At 38.2% G+C, this 18,953-nt stretch overlaps 1 protein-coding gene across 9 annotated transcripts in view; it reads left to right on the top strand.

The window, feature by feature from the left end:
* The first annotated feature begins 7,626 nt into the window (after positions 1 to 7,626).
* atp11c (ATPase phospholipid transporting 11C (ATP11C blood group)) overlaps positions 7,627 to 18,953 on the top strand; it is a 47,278-nt gene continuing 35,951 nt past the window's right edge. For all 9 annotated transcript variants that reach the window (XR_003936432.1, XM_030145480.1, XM_030145479.1 and 6 more), the window contains exon 1: positions 7,627 to 8,180. Coding sequence is in view for 8 of the 9 variants with exons in the window: in XM_030145480.1 (XP_030001340.1) it covers positions 8,154 to 8,180 (27 nt within the window). In the remaining variant the exon portion in view is untranslated. The remainder of the gene's footprint in view (positions 8,181 to 18,953) is intronic.

The following is an 18,953-nucleotide window of genomic DNA, read 5'->3' as shown; positions in this document are numbered from 1 at the left end:
GTTATAGAAAAAAACCCCTTCTTTTTCCAAAAGGCCCTCTGAGTCTGAAGTGGTGGCCTGAGCCCACTCCAAACAATGCCTTACAAGATACTGTTTAAATTCATATCCGCTCTTCCTTTCTTATGGGGGGACAACACAACAAACCACTGACCCACTGATACACAATTAGAAGTGATGCGGCAGTTAAGGCTACAAGCAACTCTGTTTAACAGTCTGTCTTTGACCCTCCACCATTGAATAAATATAATGCTCCCAATGAGAGTAAGACACTGAGGTGGAGTGAAAAGGGAGCTGAGGAAGATTTTAAGCCACAGATAAGTAGTTAAAGACCTTTATAGAGTATAACACCATTATCCCTGCTGAATAAAAATAGGATTTAGTGTTTTTTCCACTTAATTTAAATCAAAAGAGTCCCCACCTTACATATTGCACTGGTAATGTAATGGAGAGAGACCCACAAAAAAGGCTTTGTGGCTCTGACACCTCCTATAGTGGGACTGTGTTGTCCTGTGAGCAAAAGGGAGAGAAAGGTTTTTCTTCTCTGCGTTGCTATCTGCTAACACATTCTAATTGATGCTGCTGCATACCTCCACTGGATGCATTCAGTGAATAACGAGCCCTGGACTGAATGCCCATGAATTGGTCCCCACCAAGCAAAGCAGTAAAGCCTTTGGCCCCCCATCCCTTAGCCTCCCTGCACCGCCACCATCGTAACCACCAAGCACCACCTCCCCTCCAAACCTTCCCCAAAGCTCTACTCTAGCTTTACCGCCCATTAAAGCACGACCATTGTGCAGAGATGCAGTCCACAAAAGCTGTCAATCTCGCCGGGTCCTCCAAAGCTTGGACTCACACAGACTGGAGTGACAGACCTCCCCCCTTCACCCCATCCACCCCTGTTCCCCTGAAAATCCTCTCCCTGAAAACTTCTCAGCTAACTATCCCCCACCACCCTCTCTCTCTCTCTCTCTCTCTCTCTCTCTCTCTCTCTCTCTCTCTCTCTCCAACCCCAGTGCACAAAGCATCAATCTGTCTTCAGCCCCAGCACCCTTGGCCCTTTGTCCCATCTGCAGGTGCCTCTGAAAGCACCCACGGTCGCCCCAGCCTCTGCGCACGCCACGCCTAGTCCAGGGACAGGAACTGCTGACAAAGGCCCAGTGTGGGAATGAGGGATGTGTGGAGGGAGGGAAGGGGGTGTCGAAGGGGGGCTGCTCTAAGACAGATGGCTGGGGAAGTCTCCCAACTCCTCCACAGGGGCTGTCAGTTTAGATTCAGAACTACGAATGAGACACACAGGGGAAGAACCAGTGAAGGAATGCCCATGAAACGCTGCAGCTACTGTACACTTCACTCATGATCATATAACGAATAAGCAATTCAGACAATCAAGGACTTTGGAATTTACTTTTATAAATAAAAGAAACTGACTTTTTTTTCTTCAGTAATTGTTTCATTTTTTTTTTTTTTTACAGTATAGGACTTACATGTATTAAACATAATGTCAGAGAAAAGTTTTAAGCAGTTATATTGAGGCACTAAATACATTTATTACATATTATCTGAAGATTTCTGAAAGACATGCAGGAATACATTCACGTGTCATTTGGTTTCAGTTTGCAATGAAACAGTTTATATTTAGTCTGCTGTTCTCACTATAATTTTCATTCAGTTGCTGATGTGGATGATAAAAATCACTTAACATTTAACATAGTCTGAAAATGTAACAATTTTTTAAGTAAAAAGAAAGAAAAACAAAAAGAAAGCAAACACTTATTGATTAAAAAAAAGCTCTACATTTTGTTAAATGTATACATTTATATGTTTTACTATATTCAGATTTACTGCTTCTAAAGTTGGATCAGACTATAATTAGTCTTAGACAGTAGTGCAGTGGCTGTGACCTCCGATGCAACAAGTTCTGACTCCTCATTGATGTTACTGGGCTGCCACCATGTGGGCATATTGTGTATTACAACAACCGGTTGCTATTTTAGTGTTTTCGGTTATCCATTAAATGTAAGTGAATTCACCCACGACAACTAAAAAATAAACAACAAAACAACAACAACAACAACAACAACAACAAAAACAAAAACAAAAACAAAAACAAAAACAACAACAACCCTGTTTTACTCTCTTATCTTCATTCCTCAGACAAAGTGACAAAGTGTGTTACTTTCTCACAGGAAAAAAAAGCAGCTGGAAAACTTTCCCATGGTGCTCCATGTAACTTTAACAGTAGATATGTTTAGTTTTATTTTGACAAACGAAATGAATGAATGAATGAATGAACCTCCACCAAGACCATGTTTCCGGTCAGTTTAACAGACCGTTGTTTTCTTTTGTTTTGTTTTTTTAAAAGGAGGAGGGAAAAAAAGAATATTGCTTCGTTCTAATTCGTCAGTTTAACGCTAACTGATGTTTAGTTTAGTGTTGTTTATTAATTGTCATAAATCTAATAGTTCAAAGTTAGCCTGGAGCTCGCCAGTATTAAATCCAGTGAAACACCTGTCCTGCCTTCAGTCCTTTTTATGGGTCTGCCTCGACATTTCAGTGGTTCATCCTTGGCCCATTCCCTATTTCCGTATATTTTAGGTAAATGTGTGTGAAAGTTCTCATTTGCCCTTATCATCGGTGTTTCTTGGTAGTTTTTCTAGGTTCAACTGGAACAAAACTACCAAGAAGAAATGTTTTTTTCACTAAATGGTTTATGAAAATGGGTGCAAAACATGTATTTATTTATTTAGAACTGATAACAACAAACGGAAGTGATCTTAGATAAGTAAGTAAACTATTTCTATAGCACTTTTCACAGATAAAATCACAAACTGGTTTACCATAAGAGTGTAGTGTGCAGCAATAATATTAAAATACGTCACATAAAAAACAAACAAATAAACAAACAAACAAATAAAATATTTAAAAAAAAAAACAAAAAAAAAAAAACACACAGGTAAAAGAATTTTAAAAAAGAAAAAAAGAAAAACAACTGCTCATGTGGCCACACAGTGGCGGTAGAGTCGAACTTACAGCCTTGGAGTCATGTGTTAATCAACCAGGATGTGGTGTGAGGTAGAGCTACATATTTAGGCCCTGCATATGTAACTATATTTACTAAGGTGGGTCGTGTTAGGCTACTCTCATGATGAAACATATTAATGTTACTATCATGAAAATGTGTTCATTCCTTTGTGTGAAAAAAAAATGTATTTGCAACTTAGCAAATTCTTTACTTAATACAGTTTAAATGAAGTGTGAGAATGAATTAACACTAATGATATTTGTTGACTTGCATGACCACTTATAGTAGAACTTGAAACATCTTTTTCTTGTTTTTTGTTTATAACAAGCTCAGTGTAAATATTCACCTCTCCATGGTACATTTTAATCTCCAAAGCTACATGTTGATCAGAAATTACCAATTGTTTTAAAAATTTGTTCATATAATTTGCTAATTATTCTTTGCATTTTTTGCTTGTATTATTTTTTCTAACATACTATTTATGGATTGTTTAACTTGCCATGCCAACTTGCTATGACTTGTGTGTGTGGGTTTGTTCATTATTAGATTTTGTGCCTGACTGTAATAGTTTTTGTCTTGATGCTTGTATGGATTAGTACTGGTTCTTAAAAGTTTAACTAAGACCAAGGTCTTAAAAGTCCTAAATACATGTATAGTTTAAAAATGTTACAATGCCTAGAGGTCTTGTCAATGTGCAATATATATATATATATATATATATATATATATATATATATATATATATATATATATATATATAATGAGCATAAAAAGTAAGAGGACAATGGCTGAGTCATCTGCAGCTCCAGGGAATTGTAAACAGTTGAGCTCAGTGGTGAAATGTAAACATTTACACAGGTACTTAACCAGTGTCATGTTAATCCAAACCTTGCATATATATGTCTGGTACACTGTCTGCCTTTAAGTGCAATGTGTGTTAAAACAAATTTTAAACACACATCACTTTGTCTTTCTGTCTTTGTGGTGATATTTAATTGATATGATGCCATCCCTAGCTGATTATCCTAACTGACTAACATCACAACTAAATGCAAACTTTAACAACAAAAGCATGGAGACATATTTGATTTGATTAAAACAGGATAATCCCAATAAAATATCCTAACACAATATATTTTATCAAGTTTAAATGTTAACTTTTCTTTATGGATAACTAACATTTAAGATTAGATTCTGAGATTCCAGGTAACTCAAAGAACATTCTGTTTCTCCCTCTCACACACCTAACCTTTAAAAACCTTCCACGAACACCACTTGTTTTAGTTTTCATAATAAACAAATCTCATTGCCAGAATGGAGGTCACCAAGGCAAAATGCAAAACTGGTACCACATGCAAATAGCAGCCTGTGTCACTCACATGACACATTTAAAGATAAAGTAGGTCCTGAGAAATCCATCAGATTTCAACTGATGGATTGCATGCTTTTTAATCCTCAGCACATACAGTGTAGTTGAACACATAATGTGCATTGCTGTAGAGATTAAAGATACAAGCATAATCATAAATGTATGCATATATGTGGGTATACATGAGGTGTTGTAGGTTTAGACCTATTGCCTGAGACAAGATAAGATTTCCAGAATTTATAAAGGTATGATTAAAAATAATAATAATAGAAATAAACAAGTGATGCCAGGCACAACAAACCCCGCCCCTCGCATGTATTGTAGCTTATTTTGGCACTGATGAAGCTGATGTCATCATATCTATGCATGTGCTGATGTCAGCATATCAATTGCCTCCATATATGCGCCAAGTTTGATGTAAATTCAAACAAAATTGATGTTTTTATAGACATTTGAAATTTCGCCCGTTATAAGTAAATGGGAAAAAAAAAAAGATTTTAAAAATTCATTAAAAAATTGAAACTTTGACCTGCTTTTCCCAAAATGTATTCACATCTATTCTGGGTCTATCTATAAACCCAATTTGGTATGAATTCAACCAAAAACAATACCCCTTGCCTTTCCTTCGGGTGGCGGAATGATAAAAGATTTTAGGGGAGACCTGGGATAGTTATAACTTAACCCATAAAGACCCAAACATTCATCTATGACCAAATACATCAACTGATGTAAACTGTTTAATACCTGTTGATCCACTAATCCTATCAATTCATGTAAATAATTGGTGTAAAATACAGTTTGTCATCTTTTCATGGTCATCAGATATGACCCATTTGGACATTCAGAGGCTCCGTAGTGAACATGGAAACACTGTCATCTTCTACAACATTAATTCACAAGTAAAACAAGTAAAAGTTACTTGTTCAGGTTTCTCTGTCTTTGATATAACAACCCTCAATGTTAACCTGAGCTTTCAGGAACATCAACATTGATCAGTGAATTAAATATAAGAAAATACCTGATTTTTACTGAAAAAACACAGAATACAGAAGATAATGTTACAATTAATGGTGATAAATCACTTAAAGAAAGTTAGGTATAGGGAAAAATCATTTGGGAACTGACACAAAAGTAACACTGGGTCTTTATGGGTTAGATTATCCCAAACAGAAACAAACTGGAGTGACTCTGCATGTGCTCAGTTTTTAGGTTTTACCTTTACATTTATAGATATAAAGTCTACAAAGCCATGTTAAAATCACCAATTTTTGAGCTGAAAATAGAAAAAACAAACATGTCAAATTAGCTTTAGACTAGTTTATATGAGGTGAAAACATGCGTGGGGATTCTGGGAATCTAACAATCTAATCTAACAGTCCAATGTGTTAAACAACAATAGCTTTTGTCACAAAGTTTGGGTTAGATAATGACTTTTTTCACTGTGTTTATATGCTTTGATAAGTTTATTTCAATTGATTTTGGATATTTCTAAGCTTTTGTGGAGCTATATTTTAAAAGTCACTTGTAAACAGCTTCATGCCAAAACAAAGCATCATGCTGTGATAAATCTGTCCACTGTAGCCAAAGTAACATTTAAATACCAAGTACGAAATGCCTGTGCAGACACCGTTTGACCTTTATACTACAGTGACTGATGTTTTTTGAGACAAAAGATGGTCATTGTGATGTAAATATAATTTAACAAAGGACTTAACTGTCAACATCATGTGAAAATAAAATCTTGCTCACAGGGGATGAGTATATCCTTTCATCTGTCATCTTACTCCTATGTGAATCTGCCATGTATATAACATGGAAAGTAAACATTGTGGTAATCCTGAAATATTAATGACATGTGAATCAACCTTTTTGTGATGTGGTTAAATTTGCAACAGTTTTAATTTGTTCTGCACATTTATTCAGCCTATTTCCTGGTGAAGGACTCTGGGGATGGTCTGGTGTTAATAAATGAAAGTTTCGTATGCATTTTAGGTAGAAATTCAGGAGGCTAATGTCACAATATACTGGGAGATTCACTTAAAGAACAAACTTAAATCTTTTAGAAGAGTGAGGTCTAAAAAAAAAAACTAAAAGGATGATGAGATGGATGACAGCTACATTAGGGAACATTTTTCCATCTTTCAGAAGTTATCTGTGAACGATGAGTCTTGACATCAGAATTGGGGAGTAATGTGTGTGAATGAACCACCTGAAAGACAGATGGGGTGGATTCATTTCCAGATCACAGGGAGTCCCCAGGTTATTATTGTAGTCACATGCAAATAGGGCTTAACTGATAATTAAGTGGGCCCTTCATAAAATAAAAGTATCTGTAAATTTGTTGGGGGGGGGGGGGGGGGGGTAGTGAGGAAAAAAAACAAGAAAAACATTCAGTGGGGGAAAAAAAGAGGAAGAATGTTTGGGGGGGGGGCAGGAAAAAATTTTGTGGGGAAAAAAATAGGAAAAAAAATTGGGAAAAAATGTGTGGGGAAAAAAACAAGAAAAAATTCAGTGGTGAAAAAAAAACAGGAAAAAAATTTAGTGGGGAAAAAACACCAGGAAAAAATTTAGTGGGGAAAAAAAAAACCTGGAAAAAATTTTGTGGGGAAAAAAAAAAAAAACAGGAAAAAAATTTTGTGGGGAAAAAAACGGTATAAAAATTTAGTGGGGAAAAAAACAGGAAACAAATTTAGTGGGAAAAACAGGAAAAAAATTTAGTGGGAAAAAAAACCCAGTATAAAAATTTAGTAGGAAAAAAAACGAAAAACAAATTTAGTTAAAAAAAAAAAAAAAAAAAAAAAAATTAGTGAAAAAAAAAACAGGAAAAAAATAGTGGGGAAAAAATCCCAGGAAAAAATTTTGTGGGAAAAAAACAGGAAAAAAATTTTGTGGGAAAAAAAACCCAGTATAAAAATTTACTGGCAAATCAAAACAGTAAACAAATTTAGTGAGGAAAAAAACAGGGAAAAAATTAGTGGAAAAAACCCAGTATAAAAATTTAGTGGGGAAAATCCAGGGAACAAATTTAGTGAGGAAAAAAACAGGAAAAAAAATTAGTGGGAAAAAACCCACTTTGTTCAACCCACGCTCCTGTCGGTGCTCAGTGGGTCACAGACTGGCCCTAATGCTCCTCTATCTGAGCAACATGCAGGAGAATAAAGCAGAGCGTAGTTCAATTTCAGACCACATTACCCATAATACAGTGTGAGAGAAACTCGCCGCACCTTCGCCGGGTGGAGCCTGTGAACGTGGGAACGTTTGTGGTCGCTGCTGGTGCTGCTGGAGTGAAAATTGTTTGACAGGGAGGAGAGGCGACCTGTGCACGGGGATAGAAAGGAGAAGTTAGTTTATTAATGTGTCGGTGGAAGTTTCCGAGTCAACGGGGAGGCAGAACCGAGTGCGACAAATGCTTCGTATGAGTCTCAGCAACAGGGCACAGAGCGAAATGTCAGGGACTGTTTCAGCCTTGAGCAAAGGGAAGCGCGACTAGTCCACCGCAACGCGGAAAATATTCAGAGGGAAGAGAATGCGAATGGTGCGAAGATACCGATATCAAACAAAATGGAAACGATGTAGCGTCGCTGCGGCATTTCATATAGCTAGAACTAACGTTAGAGTAGAAAATAGATAGCCAAGGAGCTAGCAGGTTAACTAACATACATGTAAAGTTATTCCCCGGAGAAGCTGAAGCAGAGCCTGGAGGCGTCTGTTGACACGGAAGAGTTCATCAGTATTGCGAAATCAAAGAAGATAAACTAAAAGATGCTTCGGAGAGGACTGAACCGTCTGGTATGTTCCCCTGGCATCCACACTACACACACTGTTAGCTTATGACATCCTGCTACTCCTGCTAGCGTTTTAACTGCTGTGATTGTGCCCTTAAAGAATGTGAGCTGGCACTGCCACTCACTTCCTTCGGCTGCTTTTCTTCCTCAGAATTGTTAGCTGTAAAATGTAAGACTAGTTACAAGAAAGTGTTCCGTCATAGTTCTTGACAACACAAAACAGATGTCTCACTCCACCGCTCTTGGTAGTCAGCCAGTTAACATTGAGCTGTTTAACACTGACTTAAGTTCTTCCCAGAAAGTCCTGACAGTTGTGAGTTGGTTGGAGCTAAACTCCCAGACTGTACTTTCACTCTGAGGTCACACACGCTTTCAATAATGTCTGTTTTCTAACAACCGTGTGATCAAATGTAACTGTCCACCTGTACAATAACATTATGTGAAGAAGACCTTGAAACTACAGCTCACTTATCAGAGCATCTGTCTGTCTCCAGGGGCCACTGCTTTTCTCTTGGGTCCTAAACACTAAAAATACCCTCTATTATAAGGAACAAAGACTTTCATCAAAAACATCTGTTTTCTTGTTCGTTTCACTTAAGGGAGGTGTAGTTTAGTTGTTTCTACTTGTTCTTTATAATGTAGTGGTATCCTACAAGTAACCCTTGGTTTTTTTTCCCAGTGTTAGATGTTGGTATATTGCCAGCATGAACCGCTTTGACATCATATTTTACAACTGGTGAATTTAATTCTCAGCCCTTTAAAGTTCATCCATGGGGTTCTGTGCCTTCACATACATTAATCAGTCATGAGTAGCCTTGTTCAGAGTGGAATAACTATCTTCACAGCCAGGTTTATAAATGCTTAACTGCCTTTACTGCCTCTTTATCATCCTCTTATGCACCAGTAACCTGTTGTCACCAGTGGTTGAATCCCCCACAGGCTATGTGAGCAGTATAGATACGGACAGTGAATAAGGAGAAGCAATATAATAATTATAGTGCCTGACCCTCCTCCTGGCCTCCCTCTAAGTGTTGCCAGGTCAGCTGATTTTCTTGCTTCTGGAGAGGATTGCTGCTGTAATTTCTCTTCAGTGTGAGCTGTAAATAATATTTTGTGCGGAGCAGCCAGCCACACTGTCACTGATGCACACAGTGGCGTTATCTCAGGCCTTTCCTCTCTGCCTCCAGATTCACACCACCCTCCCCTTGCCCACGGGAGTTACATGTGCATCATAAAGAGACGGATGGGGAGGGAGAGTGAGTGACTGCTCATACCAAAAAGCACAGAGGATGCCTCATGTGTCTCACTTGGCTTTCCCGCTATGATGCACTGTGCCACTAAACCCTCAGAGTGTGTCTTTGTAAAAATCATTACAGAAGGCTGTGGGAATGAGTGGGGTTGAGTTTTTCATCAGGGGGAAGCTCCAGAGGTTGTAATGCTCTGACAGGAATGCAAAATCACACAGTGGGCTTTGATGTTCGTTCAAGCCCTTGAAGGCAGCAGTGTGATCTGTGAGAGGTGGAGCCTGGCGGAAATGTGATAGTATTCATTGTGGGAGCCCCTGCCTTGACTGCAGAGAGAACAGCACACACACATGAAAACACCACTGCTCAGGCAGCACCTCAGTATCTTTTTTTTTTTTTTGCGCCATGGTAACCAGCCACTACACCTCCTCCTACTCTCTAGCTCGGTCGACATTACACGTGTGAAGTTCCTCCTTTATATTTTGTTGCTGGTGTAATAGCAAATACTCCTCTGTAGTTAAGTAAATACAGGCTCCTGCAAAGTAGCCCAATTCTGCCCAAACCAGTCAGAGGATGGAAACTCGACAGGTGAACTTATCCTGCATACAAAGACAGGAACTGGTCAACAATGTGTCAGTGTTTTTAGAACCGAAGCAACTGGTCAATTGATTATTTATACAACAAACAATAATGTCATTTCTAATGCGCGGTCGACTGTCACAGAAAAGTTCCATAGGTTCTCAAATCCCAATATCAGCTGTTTTTCTGTTATCTTTCAGGATGTAATACCTTTAAGGCAGACAAAACAAGTATGGAATCCTTTTTTTCCTCATTGTGTTAAGGAAATCATTCACCACTCATATTAAACATTAACCAGTTTTGATAATAGTTAATAACCCACAGATCAGACACTTTTGTAGCAGATGTGACACTTTAACTCAGCTGATTCTCTTTAATAATCCCTTGATGAAGAACTAGTATTGTAATGTTCACATTTTGTCTTAGTATCATGTTAAATCAGAAAATCTTCATTTGTAGCAATGAAGTAGCTGTCGCCTACACTGTTTTAGCTGTTTGGAAGATGATTTATAAGCACTTCAGTGATGCATTTCATTTATTTGCTTTTATTGTTTTCTATAGTTGGACCACATTTAGAACATGTAGTCTCCACAATAAATAGAACAAGTACATCTCTTAAGACTGATTCTAATCCAAGGAGGTCATGTTCACCCTGTTTCTCAACTTTGTTTTAGTACAGTTGTCGTCTGTGTGGTAAGATTTGCTGTTTTATTTTCAGATGTTTAATGCCCCCTCCACCACTCTTTCAGCAGGGGTTCCCCCCTCATGCTCAAGCCCTCTTTTTCTGGTCCTCTTCGGTCTTTTCATCTTGTTTCAGGCTGATGCACTGTGTCAGCTCTGTCTCAACTTGACTGTGACCCAGCACGAGTAAGCAGCCCCTCTCCTGGCAGGAGATGTTGTTTTGTAGGAGGAGTTTGAAGGATTGCATGTCAAATGACTTTGGAAGCCCCAGGGCTCTGCAAACCTGTTTCTAAGGTCAGCTAAGAGCACATGCAGGTTTGAGATGTGGACACAGAACCTACATGGATGCACTAACCACAGAGTGAGTGCTGACAATATTGACACGGACACAGACAATGCACATGTAGCTGATTTTCGTGCTCGCATAAACACACAAGGTTAAATATTTAATATTTATCTAGTGTCACCTCTCCTAGGGGAAGCTCATATTTTGTTCAGTAGAGGTTTTTTTTTCTTTTTTTTTTATACACGCTGCTGTACAGTACTCCCAGCTGACCTTGCAAGTTTGCCATAATGCGACTAATTTGAAGCATTATCACTTTTTTCACAATTGTAAACTGTAGCTTATGCATTTTATTGCTCTCTGTTGGCTTATCTGGCTCAGATGACTATCAGATTCAGTATTTTAGATTTTTATGAATGTCTAAATCATTATTTTTATGGTCTTTTACTAAAGCACTACTTTGTTTCAAATGCTGCTGATTTGCTCTATTTGCAGTCACCACTCTGTGGCACATTGAGCTGTTTACTGCTCCACAATCTGGTGTTGTCGAATCAGGGTTACTAATTAAAACTCACATTTCAGGGCAAATGTATGTTGGACTAGTTTTATTTATTTTTACTTTCAGTTAAAAATGTCTTTATATGAAATGACGCAGATAGCTCCCAGTTTTTGTTTTAAGATAATGCTGAAAAGGTCTCCTGTAATTAAACATAGGCTTACTTGCTTATTAGAATTTTTTTGGCTTAAGTATTTTTTAATTTTATCTGCAAATATACACAGGATTCGTACACATTTGAAATTGCGAAATTCCATACTTTTTCCAGACCCTAATTTCCAGATGTCTTGGTAAAAAAAAAATCCAACCAGTTATATCTGGGATTTATGAGCCCGTCGTCAGAGAATTTACATCTACCCATTATGAGTTCTGCCGACGATCATACAAGGCATGTTGAATAGCTCGCTTGCAAACAGTGTGTGGACATCACCTGTCCGCCGAAGCAGCAGTGAAACTTGACGACACCTGGGCGGGCCTTAAAATGGGTTGGAGGAGGATAAAAGCAGAAGGCTGGGCATTCCACTTGTCAGTCTTTTCAAATATTTTCTGGGACACGTAGCCTCCTGTATGTGCTCTCACAAACATTTTAGCTGCACTAGCAAGTGCCTTAAAAACACAGATCAATCCTTTTTTTTTTTTTTTTTTTTTTTTAAGATATTCATAATTTTATGTTTTAGAAAATAGAACAGTGTTAACAGTCTTGGAACCATAAATATTTTTCCATACATTTGTTTCCATTTTGCATACTTTTCCAGACCTGGAAATTTATGAAGTCAAATTCCATACTTTCCATACTTGCGTAGGAACCCTGTATACAGTCCCCTTGATTACTTATGTAGCTGTATTCAGAAAAATGTCACCTGTAAACCTCATTGTCCTCCATAATTCAGATTGCATCAATTTGAATTAAGTTGTTTTAGAGGTGCTCCGGTTTTACATAAACGCGTCTATCGGCACTTTACAGCACCTGTTGGACACGACCTTAAGGGGCTTTTATTAACTAAACTGATTAGACACAAATGTCTTCAAACAGAGTTGTCAGTCTCTGATGAGCAGTTACCGAGTGCATCTAAAGGCCACAGAGCATACAAGGCACGCAGGGCCGTTTGATTTATCAGGCCTGTTTGATTAGGAGAGATGCTTATTGATTAGAGCCGTGCTCAGTTTTGCCGCCATTAGTCTTGCATCGTGAACTGCCCAGCGAACAGAATTGCTTACTCTGATTCCTCTCTTGCTTCCTTCCCCTGGTCTCCCTTGCACTCTGCCCAGTAATGGAAAACTAGCCAAAGGAGCTCATCTGCAACACACAACAGGATAATAAATATATTTTGCTGTGGGGAAGAAGGCGGTGTGAAGGGATAGTGGAGGAGTCCGGAAAGCCCTGCGTGACTCAAATGCGAGAAACTGGAGTGAAACCAAGGGGTGGACCTGTAACCTCTTAGCACCATTTCATCCTTTTCTCCGCTGTGTTCACATAATGGACAGATGCACTTAGGCTTTCTATAGAGGTTAACATTCAAGTGGGTGCGTCTGGGTGGATACAAGGGGACCATGGCTGGCTTTTTGTGGCAATTTTCCACTTTCCTTTAAAAGCTAGGTTCAATTCCCAGTTTGTAGTTCTAAATAATTCAGGTTGCTTCATTTATTTTGAATTCTCCTCACATCGCTCCTCCCTTTCCTGACCCATGTATAAGCATCAGGCTAGCAGCACTCAAAATGCATCCTCATCATCCATATATGTATAAAGACTCAACCAGAGATTTTCTGTGCCATGCTCTAGCTTCAGCATTACCCAGAGAGCAATCGCAGTGAGATGTGAAGAGAATGCTGAGATATGAGGGGGGATTTTTTTTTTTTTTTTAGTGTCTGCTGTCTCTGTGTCTCCCTGTGTGTCTGAGCATGGAGGGAGAGAGGAGGATGAGGAAGAGGAGGAGGAGCAGGAGGCAATCCAGCATCTCTGATCTTTTGCCACCCCAGTTTCTCAGTGTCACCTGAAATGATGATGACTTTCCGACATGAAGAAGAAAAATAGCAGAAATCATGTGGTTATTTAATAGGTCCTTATCAGCCTCAGTACTACTGTTAAGATAGAAAGTTGCTTGAATAAGGTGTTCCAGTCCCTCCCACACACATGCACACCTTAGTCAAGCAAAAGCCTACAATGACTTTCAACAAGCAAGGCAAGTTGTATTTGTCAGTCACAGGGAGCAAAAACAATGTAATTAATGTAATCACAGTTCAATAGGAAGTAACATTTGGTGAGAAACTCCAAAAGTCAAACATCCTCTCTGAGCAGGCGCAAGTCGATTTCTGTCATTAGTCTCATTGCCCTGCTATGCAGTGTCTAAGGATGATTAATTCAATAGTAATTACATCCAGTGTAGCTTGGTGCTTTATTAAGGATAATGTCATCAGTAGGATTGTAGCTGACATGGATATTTTTAAAGCTTGTCAGCATTTGGATGTGCTGTAAATACCTCTTTGTTGGTATTGCATGGCTCTCTGCCAGGCATGCAAGGAGTCATGAAAATTGTTGCACTGGGCAGTTTAAGTTAAGTTACATACCTTATACTACCTAGAAAAAAGCTACCCAGATCAAGCATCTGCATCTAAGTTAGTGATTTGTCGCACACAAACAGTTCAGAGAGTTTGTGCACTTGGCTGGAAAAACCATACTCCATTTATGGCTACACTACTTAAAATTCTCTTTAATTATACATTAAAGTGTGACTCGGCTGCAGCTCAAAGCGTGCTTGCTTTTCTTGGTGTGAAGGTCTTAAAACATGAACTGTGGTGCATTTCTTCAGAAGAACCACAGAAAATAATCTGGTGATCTAAAATGTTTATCTGATAGAAGCAAGAAGGACAAAGTTCAAGCTGTGGAAGGTGGAGTGGCATGTGATCTTAAAAACCCAAACCAAAGCCTCACTTAATGACAGGTTTGGGACTATAAACTAGTTAAAAAGTAACTTGCCTTGTGAAAGGAAAACCAGATCTAGTTTGTGAAGGTCATGCTTTGTGTAGTCTTCATTCCATTCTGGTTCTGCTTTTAAGCGTAGGGCCTTAGAAGCACCAACGACCACAGACCAATGTCAGCATTGTGTGACTTGCTTACACATTTCCTGTTGAACACGTGGATATATTTTGAAATATCTTCTTGTTTGTCTGTCTTAAATGGCTGTGGTAGACTGCCCACACTATGGTTCTGTTTTTCACCTAACATTTACATAGTTTATAGTTAGATAGTTTGTATCTTAACGCAGATAAAACTTAGGAGGAGTCTACGTAGGTTTCTGCCATCAGTGTTTTGTTCTTTGAGACAGATTTCAAGAATTGTCACTAGACCAAAGGCATGCAGTAGTCATCACAATATCTGTTTGTGGTTTAGTGAGGCAACCAAATGATTTAGGAAGCAGCTCCCAGTGCGAGGTCTAGTTTCCCCTCCTCCCTCCCCACTGTCGAGGGACACAGTGTAATGTAGGCCAGTACCAGCCCATAGTACAGTACAGTCTCTGTCTTGTACAGCTGCAGGGATGCTAGTAGAACAATCAGCCTTTGCCTATCCACAACAGCTCCTTAGGATCAGCCCTCAGTTGAAGATGTTATTATTACTCTGTGGGGCTATTCATCACTGGGCATACTGCGGACAGAGGAGAGGGTGGTGTCTGATATGGGGTCTTTATACTAAGTGTTGATGAATCCATAATGGAGGTAACTCCTGTTATAGTTTTATTATGAGCTTCTACAGTAGCTCTGTCATTCACTTCAGTTTTTATTAATGCTAATATGAATAGTTCAGAAAAAGATGCACTGTTTGATTTTAGACCAATATGTTGTGGTGCTGCATTTCCATCACATCACTGTGACTGTCAAAATATCCTGTGACAAAGCACATGGAATGGAAAGTGAAGTAACAGCGGTGTTATCAGTAAGTCTTGTAGTTCTTTTCTTATCAGCGGAGAATGATATTCACTTTTCTGGTAAGTTCAGCCGTAAAGTCTTTACACTGTTACAGATTTTCTGCTGGGTTCATCTATTTTTTATTTTGTGAGTTTTAACTGCAGCGTGTCTGCTTCATATTAGCACTGTTGTTAAATATTTTTATAGTGATTATTCATCTCCTTTTAAATACAGCTAATATACTACTACCTAACAGTTGGGGAATTAACTATTGGCATAAAGTTATTATTTGCTAAAAACACACAATACAAGATCCTCTTCAGTAGAAGAATCCATATTGCTTTTCAGAATTCAGTTAGTGATGGGTAGATTTATACATGTCAGGTTGATTGCAGAGATGCAACCAATCATGCACTCTGTATATATAAGTGAGTGCTGAAAAGTCATTAAAAAGTCAGTCTCACAAAACAACGAAATGTGCAAATGTTTTTAGACTTTGTGTATTGTTTAACAGTGTGTATTTCAATGATGGTTCTACTATGGGGATGAAACTGGCAAAATTTTAGAAAGTGTTGTGTCATTTGAATTTCTATAAAAAGGTGTATTGAAAATCTATTCCAATTAAATACTAATAAGCATCTTTGTACTTAAATTAGACAAATTGTCCTTTGTGTAATTGACAAATTAAACACTTTTTCTTGTGCAGGAAACTCAACAAAGACTCAAATAGTTCCTTAAATCATTACAAAAACAAACTGTTCTATTTTGGGCTTGATGTCTTTGTGCTTTATTAAGATAATGTACCCTCTGCAAATTCATCACTGCCTAAGCAATAAATACTTGGAGTTACAATTAGAGAGCATGCTAGAAAAGGAAAGGAAAGTGGGCTGACAAGAAAGAGAGAATCAAAGATATGAAAGTGCCTGTTAGAGTACTGCAGTGACAAGCAGCATTGACTCAATGTGTGCATTCTTCCCTTGCATTGAAACATTCATCACTCAGCTCTATTCAGCCTGTCATAATAGCAATTTTATGTCGCCGTTATGCTGTTTTTACTGTTGTCATCAACATTTCTTGAAACAGTTTATGGGAGCTTTGGTGTTTTCCTCTGCACTTACTCATCCCTGTTAGGACACCATTTAATGCTTAGGCCTACAACAATATCATAGATACTTGCTCTGAGCTTATCCTCTTATGGTTACCTCTAGAGCTGCACAATATATCGTTTGAGCATCGTCATTGCGATGTATGTGTGTGCAATCGTCACATCACAGGTCCTGCAATGTAGGAGGCAAATGAACTCAATGTGTTCTCATCAAATTTCAAGGGTACCTGACACACACTGCACACAGCGATCCACCAATCACAAATGTTCTTAATCAGTTTGGAGTGAGTCGCTAGTAACAACGTTGAAAAATGAGCAACAAACAAGAGAAAATCACCTTAAACAAAGACTTGGTGCCAAAAGGAAAAGCAACATCAGTTATCTGGAATTATTCCAGCTACAAGAAGGATGTTATTGAAGCACGTGTTCTGTGTCAACAGTGCCTTGCAATTGTTGCCACAATGAGAGGTAACAACTAATTTGTTTGACCATTTACGTCAGCGCCATACAGCTATTATATCCTCCTGAGTATTTTTTCATATCACCATTTATATTGCAGGGTTAAAAAAATCGCAATGTCAGTTTTTTCCAATATCGTGCAGCCCTAGTTACTTCCTTATCCGAGGAGTAGAGAAGCTGATAATAGATAGAAGGTTGGCCTGCAATGATCACACACGTTGACTCTAACATTGTAAAGCCTGATAGGACAGATCAAATGCACTTCAATAAGATATTGTTAAGTAGTTAAATATGATAAGGGAGTGACACAGGCACACATTTATACACAGAGAGCTAACTCCTGGATTTCTCTCGGGTGTGAAATAATTCATATTAAAGGAGAATTTGGGCTATAATATGCAGCATTGTTCATTTTCACAGAGACTTGCATGAAACACAAACTAAGGTCAATGGGAACATGGAGTTTAAAATCAGACTGGTTCCAAGTGCTATTACTACACATGCAGGACACAAAGAAGAACAGGCATAGTTCCCTGGTGTTCTCTCTCCTGTGCATAGCTCCCTCACACCTAATTAAATGTGTTTAAGTAGATTTCCTTGTATATGTGTATATTTTTTAGTCGTAATGGCATGGCTCTTGCATTTTGTCCTGAATAAGCTTGGTGTCTCCTAGAAAACCTCAGCACACACTGATAAAAACACAACTTAACCCACTGTGTTCTTTTGGGCTTTTTTCAATTTCCTGCAGCACTTTTGCAAGAAAAAAAAAACTTCAGTTATAGCATTGATTTTTGTTTGACCACAAAATCGGATTGTGTCAGGATAAATAATACTGGCTGTGTTCTTGTCACTATCTTTTACATTTATACATCACGATAGCATCTTTATTTGCAGTTTGTTCAATTCTATTAAGTTGCTTGACATCAGACACTTTATATCTGCAGATACATATGTATACTGCTTAAGCCACGCTTCAGTTAAACCCTGACGCCAAGCTTGACAACTAGTGTCAAGCAGCACTTTTTTTGCTTCCCAACAGCGTGATGCCTTTGTGAATAAATGCAATGTAAGGAAGGCGAACTTGCTGCTTTGTTCTCAGTTAAGTCAAATTTTAATTTCACCTGAGTGTTGGTACATTGTCCCAGCAACCAAAAGACAACAGAGAACATGGGACTGAGCAGAAGATGAGTAATTTCTTGGATGAAAGGCAAATGATGTTTAATATGAATTAGGTGACTAATGAAATGCGCAAAGATGTAGCACATTTGTCCTGACCATTTTTGCGTATTTGTGTTTTTATACAGTATCTGGGAGTAGCGGAGTAAAAGTATTTAAAGTACATAATAAGAAATGTTTTTTAGTTAATTTTCAGCTTATATGTGGTAATCATAAAACAGTTAAACAGGCTAATTTCGTAAATTCCAGATTATCTCATTCATACATGTTGAAATGTAAAAAACATGGTTAATTTTCCCGTAAGCCTCTTAATTAAAACACAGTAGTAGATTGTGTATATAGTGTAGCCTACCAGTGACCACATGACAGGGTTGAGTTACAGTGAACAGTCAAGTTGCATGCTTGATTGAACATTTTCTTCTTCAGCTCTCTACTTTTTGGACAAATGAAAAGACTAAATATAGATGCAGAAGAAACTGTTTCATGCTGTTATGGGAAAGTGAAGCAGTGGAATTAGAATCCAGACAGAGATCTGTACTTACAGTTACCTGTCACTTTTTTAAACCCCTGTTGTCTTTTGGCTTGTCATAGGAAGATCCTCTACAGCCAAAGAACAAGAGATGACAAGCACAGTAGATGCAGGAATCTTGTTTCCTCTCAGACCACTTAAATTACAACATCCTGAAAAGTAATTATGGCATTTTTGTCCAGTGACACCAAACACCTCTCATGCACTATAACTTTACATATTTGTCATTTATGCCATTTTCACACCCATGTTAATGCTGTGTGAA

This window comes from Sphaeramia orbicularis, chromosome 10, assembly GCF_902148855.1.
Source record: "Sphaeramia orbicularis chromosome 10, fSphaOr1.1, whole genome shotgun sequence".
Taxonomy (NCBI): domain Eukaryota; kingdom Metazoa; phylum Chordata; class Actinopteri; order Kurtiformes; family Apogonidae; genus Sphaeramia; species Sphaeramia orbicularis.
Note: the sequence above shows the minus strand (reverse complement) of the source record. Positions and strands in the feature narration are given on the sequence as shown.